This window comes from Syngnathus typhle, linkage group LG10 (genome assembly GCF_033458585.1).
Source record: "Syngnathus typhle isolate RoL2023-S1 ecotype Sweden linkage group LG10, RoL_Styp_1.0, whole genome shotgun sequence".
NCBI classification, from domain to species: Eukaryota; Metazoa; Chordata; class Actinopteri; order Syngnathiformes; family Syngnathidae; genus Syngnathus; species Syngnathus typhle.
In genome coordinates, this window is record NC_083747.1 from 2,529,423 (window position 1) to 2,538,931 (window position 9,509).

The 9,509-nt window shown below is 42.1% G+C and overlaps 1 protein-coding gene across 1 annotated transcript; it reads right to left on the reverse strand.

The window, feature by feature from the left end:
• Positions 1–439: 439 nt before the first annotated feature.
• Positions 440–8,929, reverse strand: meox2a (mesenchyme homeobox 2a). Its single transcript, XM_061289041.1, is given in 6 exon segments — positions 440–2,360; positions 2,902–3,074; positions 5,998–6,772; positions 7,423–7,481; positions 7,484–7,515; positions 8,823–8,929. Coding segments are annotated over 6 exon segments (1,365 nt in total). The 3' UTR covers positions 440–2,141.
• Between the last annotated feature and the right edge of the window lie 580 nt (positions 8,930–9,509).

Below are 9,509 nucleotides of genomic sequence, written 5' to 3' on the forward strand. Positions count from 1 at the left end.
TTCCCTAAAATTGGTCAATCAAAATCTATTTAATCTCCTTTCAAATGTACACAGATCAAAAATAAGTCACCACTCCACACACTGACTCCTTACTTGAGCCAGTGTTTAAGTTTTTGTCCATCTTGCTCTTTTTATCCGAGATGTTTACTCCTTTTGTCTCATCACCAAAAACATCACAAGTACAATTATAAACTAACTTTTTAAATTATCACTCATATTCCAGTTAACAGAACAGAAAAAGTCAATGTTTGAACTCGACCGTCTATTAATTTTGAATTACTAGAAATTACCAAAACAAATTTTGACATCATGACTTGAACTGGAGAAACTGTGACAGTACCCATTTTTAAAAATTTTGATTATTGGGTGATCTGGCATTTTTGTGACTGCAGCTGCCATTTGAGGAAATCCAATTGTGCACAAAAAAGTAAATGACAAGTGAAGTCGGTCAGTGTTTATTGCGGCACAACCCGACGACTGCGGATACAAACGTATAAGAATGCAGCTTATTTATTTACACATCACTGATCATCACCGATACGTCCTTTGCTTGGCAGTTTTAAGTCCTTCCAAAAAATGTACAGACAGGTGACAAATTACACAGGCCGCCATGTTAGCGTTTTGAGGTTTTGCGTTAAAAACAACCTAAACGGGAAGCAAAAAAACTCAACCGAATGACCTCTTGGAGAGAAAAGCAACTTTTGCAGATGGCAAGCTTTGACAATGAATCACACGCTGCAGTCAGCAGACTCGAGATGGTTCGGTTATCAGTCCCTTTCGGATTTCACACCGATTCGTCTTCATTTTAATCAAATTCTTATTTGCTTGGTTACAAATGCAGACGTCAAGGAGGGGATAAGACAGCAAAAAGGAAGTAAAAACTGGAAAGTGAGATTTTGTTATGGTAAAAAGGTTCTTTACAATAAAAGTTTGTGGATTTTTTAGGGAAATGTCAAAATATTTTAGAGGAAAATTTCAAAGTTTGCATTATTTTTCCAAACACATTTTTGAAAACAACAATTGTAAATAGAATTTACGAGAATAGTTTTATTTTTTACAATATTGTAGTAATATTAAAAGATTCATACTGGGGTTTTTTTTCAAAACATTTGCATTATAACAATATTTAAGTCATCTGCAGAGTTGCCAAAAGTTGAAGTGTGTGAAATCTAGGAGGGACTGATTTACGCTACTACAAAAAATGGAATGAATTTACTCATTTTTCCGAAATACAAAAAAAAGAATGCATAATGGGAGGGAGCTTCATGGCGTTTTTTTTTCAACGGTATCTGCCATACCTGGACATGCCTTGCTTGGAATCTCATCACTGCCCCTTGTGGCTTTCAGATGGTACTGCAAGATATCTGTAAGCTTCCAACGAGTAGTCTTCGTTCTCACCCAACACGGAACATAAATGAGCCGTAAGAGGGACTAATTCCAAAAAGGATGTCGACGGGTTAACGTTTCACAAATCTGACGGCGGCCAAGTCCAACAGTGCAAATCAAACATGGAATGTTTATATCAGTGTAGCCAAACGATCACATTTCAATATTTCGGAATACAGTGAACCCCCGCAAGATTGCGCTTTATCGTTCCCATGCTTGCTAATTTACAGGCAAAACTAAATTTTGAGTTGCTTATTATTTCCCATTATTCGTTTGAACTGCATGTATTTTTGTATAAAGTAGTTTGAAACTTTATATTTACCAGCTATGCTAATGAACGATAGCTCATCAATGGCAATTCGCATTATGTTTTAGCAGGAAGCTAGCCAACTTGTTCCATGTGTTTTTGTTGAACGTTTGCATTTGAAGATACAATGTTTGATCATCTTTTATTCAATTTTTTGTTTGTATGTGCTACTTCTGTGTGTTTTAATGCTTACTGGAACAGCTATGCTAATATGAATAAACAGGTTAGAGTAAGCACATCTTTTATTTGGAGAACTGTGCAAGCAGAGTCTTCCTAAAAGAACTGCGAGTGAGAATGGGAGCTAAGGAATACTAGAAGAATTTTTTTTTACTTTGTACGGTTTCACTATATTGTGGATTTTTTCCTATTTCAGGTGGATCTGGAACATATCAATAAACGGGGGTTCACTGCACTCGTTGTTTATCATCATTTAATGATGTGGCTTTAATCATAACAGAACGTGTTCATCGCTCTGGTCACTGTCGTGACTGTCGTCGTTGGCCAACGAGTCCGAGGAGTGGCGTAACGTCGCCATGCCGGAAAAATCGGAAGGTAGTAGCGTTCCCTTTTTCACGTTGACCAGTTCTTTCTCCCGTGCCGCCGCCCCCTGCTGGCCGCCCTTCACGCGTTTCCACTTCATCCGCCGGTTCTGGAACCATACCTTCACCTACACGCAAACAAAAATATTTATTTTCCAAAAAGTCTTAATATTATAAGAATGAAGTTGCAGAATGTTTTTAGAAAAATGAATCACGAGTTCAGCGTAGCCCAGGGTATTATGGATTCATTTTCTCAATTGTCTTGGTCACACGCATGAGAGCGTAAACATTTGTCTCGAGTGTATGAAATTCACAGCGGATTGCTTTTAGGTCATGGAGGCCTTTTTCCGCATGAAACCCTGGACACTTTCCAGACCCCGATCACCTCTCCCTCCTTCGGGACGCGGCGTCACCTAACGTGACCTCTCCACAGCAACACATCCTCTCAAGAACTAGCACACCTCAACAACACCCCTCCTTGCTAAAAGTGTGATTTCACTAGGGAGGATGAAATAGTTGAAATGTGTGCTAAACAGTCCATCATTGTCTGCACTCATCCAGCGTGAAATGTTCTCTCGTGGCTACGAGGTCATTCAGAAGTATTGTACATTATATATATATCGTTTTTTTCTTTTAAACCAAAACCATATTCAGGCAAAAAGTACATACTTGTCTCTCGGTGAGGTCGAGGTTGACGGCGATCTCGTATCGGCGTAGTCGGGTCAGGTAGTTGTGGTGGGCGAACTCGGCCTCCAGCTCTCGGATTTGCTCCTTGGTGAAGGCCGTCCTCTCCTTGCGCGGTTTGCCGCTCAGCTCGCACTTCAGACTGCCATCCTGCGACTCTGCCGGATTATTACAGTTATTTTTAGCCTTTCCATAGGTCCTTCATTTTGTTTTCTTTAACTATAACCACAACATAACTCCAATCGGGACTTTCTCCGAATAGTCAAGTCACGCTCCATAAACAATACTGTACTATATGTGGTAATCGTCAAAAGAAGCTTGATGTGGCTTGCGTTTATTTCCATCGCCACGTATGTTTTTACGTGACTTTTCCGTCTTTGATCCACACACAAAAGTCTTTTTTTAAAGCCTTGAGTCATCTTATAGGATTTAATTGGAGTTCTGTTTATTTGTTAGCCTTAAAATCGAATGAAAATATATGTGTCTGTTTTTACTGGATAAACCAGGCTTGTTTTTCTGCCTTTTTTTTGGGAAGTACTTGGGAAAGTTTTTGCTAGCTAGGGACTTTAAATCGCACTCCTGGAGAGAATTAGCGCTAGCTGGTGAGCTAGCAACCCTAGCCTGCTAGTTAGCGTACTAGGCTAACATCGGTTATAATTTTTTTAAAGTCCGCAGAGGTGGGGGGGAAACAAGGTTTTAACGAGGGCATAGCAATTTCTCATGTAACACGTGCTAAAACGGTGAGTCAAAGTGTAAATGGGCCCCGAGAGCTGGAAGCCAGATTGCCCAAAGGTGCTAAGCTCCACGTCTTCACCTCAGGGACCCCCGAAAGAGGATCTCCCTCTAACGACCGCTTTAGGTTTTCCAAATCGGGCCTCTCGCTCGCTCTCTCTGGTGGTAAACACTGCATGAAAACGTAATAAAGTTCAAAAAACGAGCAAGGGCCTTTTTTTGTAACACAGCAATTACAGCAATTTGCAAGCCTCCACAATAAAGGAGGAACAATCTGAGGGAAAACACCCAGAGACCTTTTCGAAGGATGGAAAATAGTTTTCCTCAAGTGATATTATATTAGACGCGCATGACACCGAGAGTCCATCCAAAATGTTTTCCTTCTTCAAAACAGAGTGGACTTTCCAAACAGCCATATAACTTTTGTTTTGCTTTAACCGAAAAAGTGTGGATTTTAAAATTGTTTATACGGTAATACATTAATAAATTCAAATAATTACTCAAATATTATATTATTCGGATTTAGCATATTAATATTATTTGTTTTATTTGATTAATTAACAATAACCAATGGGGCAAGGACATATGAGCTTGTGTATGTGTGCACATGTGTGTGTTCAAGTTACTAATGTATGCTTTGGTGGGATAATGCCCCTAAAAAAATAAATGAATTAAAAAAATAATAATAATAATCGATGATACGTCTCTTGCCTTTTAGTTGGTTTTTCTACCATTTCTTTCCCTTTCCATTTTTATTGTTGGTTTTGGGGGTTCCAGATGGTGAAACTGGAGCCGGCCTCAAACTGATATTTAGACAGCTGATTGAGTCAGCAGGCTACGTGCTAATCAGTGTGCTAACTGGAGTTATTGGGGGACTGGGGGGGAGGATTAGCAGGAGAGGGAGGGGTCAAAGATCATTTTGCAAATCATTTAAGGAAATAGAAGGTGTGTGGGTGTGAGTTTGGGAATGTGAGTGTGAGCGTGAGTGGTGAGGAGTGCTGTCATCATGTTTAAAAAAAGAAAAAAAAATGGGCATATATATAAATATTTTTTTTTTTGCATTTCTAAAATTTAACTAAAAGAAACATTATAAATTATCATTTTATTTAAAAAAAAAACTTTTACTAATTATTAAAACAAAAATGCTAATCAATAATAATCCATGCCTTATTTTTTCATAATCAAACATTTTTTTTAAATAAATTCCATTGATGGAATAAATAGATTAAAGGTCGTGGTTTGTGTGAAGAAAAGCAAAAAAAACAAAAACAAAACACAAATGGCCTGCGTACACAAAGGAGGCCTTTAAAAGACCAGCGCGGCGAAAAGCGGCTCCAAGAGATCACGTTGCCGCCGACGACGCCAGTGAGGCGATGGCCTTGGTGATGGATAGCGGCGATGAGCGCAGGTGGGAAAAGATCTGGTGGGTCAGCGGGGATGCCTGCAAGACCAATGTGTGTGCGTGCTGCTGGCGTCTATGGTGCACCGTCATTTGTTTTTATATGGAACATCATGCTCAGCTCATTTGAGGGGTCATGAGTGTCTCTTTGCTGAAATGGGAAGATAAATGTGCTCACTGGAATCGATGACACATTTTTATAAGGTTAGTGGATTCAAATAAGGGAAAATAACTCCTTTGCACTTGTCTCATTTCAAACGAAAGCAGATTTAGGTCGGTTTGAAATTGTTAGTGTTATTGGTGGATTGGATTTACGAAATCCTAATTCGGAAATCCTGTTTCGAGCCTTGAAAAAAAATCCATTTTACAAAATGTTGCTAAAAATATATCGTTTTAGTTACTGATTGGTGCTATATAGTCAAATATATAAAATGTCATTTTTAACCGCCTTATATTTGAGTCAAAATACGTCCCCGGGTCACAAAGTCCTCTTTGCCTTGATAAACCATGGCTATTATGTATTTTCTTTCTTTCTTTTGTTAAATAAAAAGAGCCGCTAATTTCATATTAAAAAATCAATTTTAAGTGGCCCACTAAAGCAAATCAAAGGTGCCGACTTTCTATTTCTTGCTGAACTGATTTGCTTATTTTGGCAGAAAACTTTTATTAAACTGTCAACTTTTAATATTTGTTTATCCCATATGTTATATTTGACTGCCACATGTTCTAATTCAAGTTGAAACTAATATCTAAAATTAAGTATCGGGTCAATTATGTATTTTTAATAACTATTTGTAGGATTTCCAGTCATTCATTTGACAGTCTGAGGGGAATCATGACCACGATGTGGCCTGTGAGGAAAAATGAGTTTGACAAGGCATGAGTGTAAGTGAATTATATGTAAAACACACTTTACTTTCCGCACAGTACTGAAATGTTAGTATTGATACCTGAACTGTCACTTTTCCTCTTTCCGTTCCTCTTCTCTGCCTCTGCAGGCGACAGCGTGGGCCTGCCAAACTCCGAGGCGGCCCCAGTGGGGGTGCTGCTGCCGCCCAGGCCGGGCGTGGTGGCGCCCATCGCCGGCCCCCCGGCGTGGGCCAAGTCCTGGGCGGCGGGACCCCCGTCGTGGGACAGGTGGGAGTGCGGGTGGCAGAGGTTGGCCCTCGCTCCCCCGGGTGACATGTGCGGGATGTGCCAGGCGGCGGCCGTGTGGTGCTGACTCTGCGGGGCCGGGTGGTGGCCGCGGTGGTGGTGGTGGTGGTGCGGGTGTTGCTGCGGCGGGTGATGGTGGGGGTGGTACAGCCCGTCGTCGGGGGCGTAGCTGGAGATGATGCAAGTGGACGGCGAGGACGTGGAGGACGAGGACGACGATGAGGCCAGGTCGGGGTAGGAGACGTGGTCCGAGCGTCCGTGTAGGGTGAGCGGGGACGGGGCGAAGGCGGCCGGGTGCAGACCCTGAGCCGGGGCGTGGGGGCTCCGCAAGCAGCCGAAAAGCGTGTGATCCATGGCAAAAGCTCCTAAAGCAAGCGGCAGCGCATATCCAAGAGCTCCTAAAAGTTCCAAAAAGAAGAGAGGAGAGGGACGTCCTTTCCCGGCGTAATCCGCTCGGTCTCCGGGTTCGGAGCGGGACGAACCGAGTCGAGCGGAGTCTCTCGGATGTCGAGGGGGGGAGCGTGGAGGCTGGGAGGAGGTCTCGGGGAAGTCAGGGAGCCTGGCGAGGGGCTGTTATAAATAGGGTGTAACGTGAGAGGGAGGCCGGCTCACCGAGGGACGGCGTGCATGCAAAAGGAACGCCGCCATAAATCTGCCGGGAGCCTCAAGGAAACGAAGGACGTTTTTAGGGAGCGGAGGAGGCCCGCTTCAAACCGCTTGCTTTGCTTCACGCTTAATATTCCAAAGGCCCAATAAATCACAATGTCAGCACTTTTTGCAGGTGTGTTCAGCCAGGTGAAAATGGACACCTAGAAGGAGCATTAAAGTACGGTTTGAAATTGCAACATGAAATTTGGTAGGCTTGTCTATCATGCATAGAGCCACGAAAAAGTCTCAAGGAGCCACACTTGAAAAGATGCAGGGGTCTGCCATTTTGGTTTGAGACAGTCATTTTCGGGTCCATTTCCAGGGATCTTCCAATTTGTTTCTTTTTGCAACATGAAATCTGGTAGACTTGTCTCTCATGACAAGACCCACAAAAAATCTCGACCCAAAAACCTACAGTACGGCTACCTTTGCTTTGAAGAAGCCATTTTACCCGTTTCCAACGACAAACACTCGAGACTCGGCTACAGAATTTGAATCCACAGAAAGGCCAAGGACTTTTGTTACGATCATCTAGGCTGGTGTGGTTTGCGTGACGAGGAACGAGACGTCACCTGTGACCTCCCCAAAGGAAGACCAACGTTGTGGTCATCCTCGTTGCTTCCTCTGGAGCGAGTGGGCTCCACTTCCTGTTAGCCAACCCATCACTGTTGACAAACACAGAAGTCGTTTTGTTACATCGAAGAACAAGTTAGCTGCAAAATAGCATGGTTCATTTATTTAGTCACAGGTCAGTGGAAAAAAAATAGCTCAAGTTATTTTTGTAAATGACAAACTAATGTCAAGTTGAGTTTTTTCGGTTGTCACGGTGACTGCAAATGTCGGCATGTTCTGGGCTGGACTGAAGAGGGGGGCGAGCAAGTGGGCCACGCCGAAAGGAAATTAATTCCTTTTTGAGAGAAAATGACTTTAGCAGAAGGACACGGCTGGAACGCCGCCATGGTCCTAAACGGAAGAAGAAGAGGAAGGCGCCTCACATGACGCCTTCTCGTTCGATTTTTTTTCCTTCTTGTAATTAATTTTTTTTCTGTTTTCAACTTTTTCCTCATAAAATAGCTTTTTATCTTGTGACATTAAAATTATTTTTCCAACTATTTTGTTTTAGATTCATTAATATACAAATGTTATCTATTTCTCCACTTCGTATCTTCAAATAAATCTTGTTCAAATAAATCTTGTCCATGTAAAATATTTTTTTCTTTTGATTAAAATATCAACTTCTTTATCAGCATATGACTTCATTCACTACAATATCTGTAAAAAATAAAAATTTCCACTAAAATGTTACGGAATTTATATGTCAAAATATATAATGTGTAAAAATTATATATTTTAAAAAAAGAAAATAACATTTATACTTATGGGAGCCGGTGTTAACCTTCTCCAATGTCTGTCTTACAAATGGAGGCTATTAGCAGGTTAGCGGGTGCTGTGCACTGGACAACCCCACACACACACGTGTTTCCAATGGTACCAGTGGTGGCCTGTGGTGAGGTCCAGTCAACTTGAACTTTTTTTTTGTTCTCCTTCTGAACTCCAGCTGAGTGAATTTATCATATGCGTCAGCTCAGTTCTTTGTTTTTACCCTCAATATATCGCAAATATTTAAGATATCATTTAGTTATTTCAATATTTCTGTTTGGCAGTGAATATGGTCCCCCTCCATTATGAATTTTAATCGATCACAATTCACAATTTCATTATTTTCAATTTAATTCAATACTTTTCTGTGACGTCATGCTCTATAAATGAACTCGTGCAGACGTTTGTTGTGATGCTGCGCAGAGGCTTTCGCCGCACCTCGAGCAAACTCGGGGTCACCGCACTAAAACCTCTATTTAAATCCGGACCGGCTCGCGACCGCCAAAACCAAAACGGGACAGGCGCCCGGGGCACCGAGGCGACCGGGGGCACCGGTTTACCGCCAGGCGCACACACACAAGTGTTGCTGAACCCGTTTCCGGCCAGACCGAATGTGTCCACGCCTTTCCGAGCTCGCGCCAGGTGGGGAAACACTTCACACGTCCCAATATGGCTGAAGTGAACCAGGCCAACTTTCATGTGGCCTAGCGGACCCACCCGGCAGCGCCACACGTCCTTTCGGGGCCACTTTAGTCACCGTAATGCATCGGTACACTGCGCTGTGTCCCTCCGGAGGTACACTAAGCTAAACCATTCCGGCGAGTGAAGTCACCGTTTTAGGATTTAATGGCTTCATTTGCTTTTCAAGCTTCCTCTGCTTTGTGGAAGGATCCAACAAAGCTGGTTTCTGCCCATGCAGGGCCCATACTAAAAGCTTTCAAATTAAAATACAGCACGTTTTTTTTTCCATGATGACATCGAGCAACTTTGCTCTTTACTTGAACTCACCGTTAGCCAACAAACACGTTGTATTGTAAACAACCAACAGCCCGACTGACGAGTTAGCTAATGAACAGTTTAACTAGAAACCAGCTGGATTATAAACCAACCAAGCAAATAACATACCAGTTACCAATTAACAACTAGCTAGATTTAACCAGAAACCAGCTGAATAATAAACCAACCAAGCAAATAACATACCAGTAACCAATTAACAACTAGCTAGCTAGCTAGCTAACTAATTAACTAACGGAACAACAAATTAACAAACTGACTAACT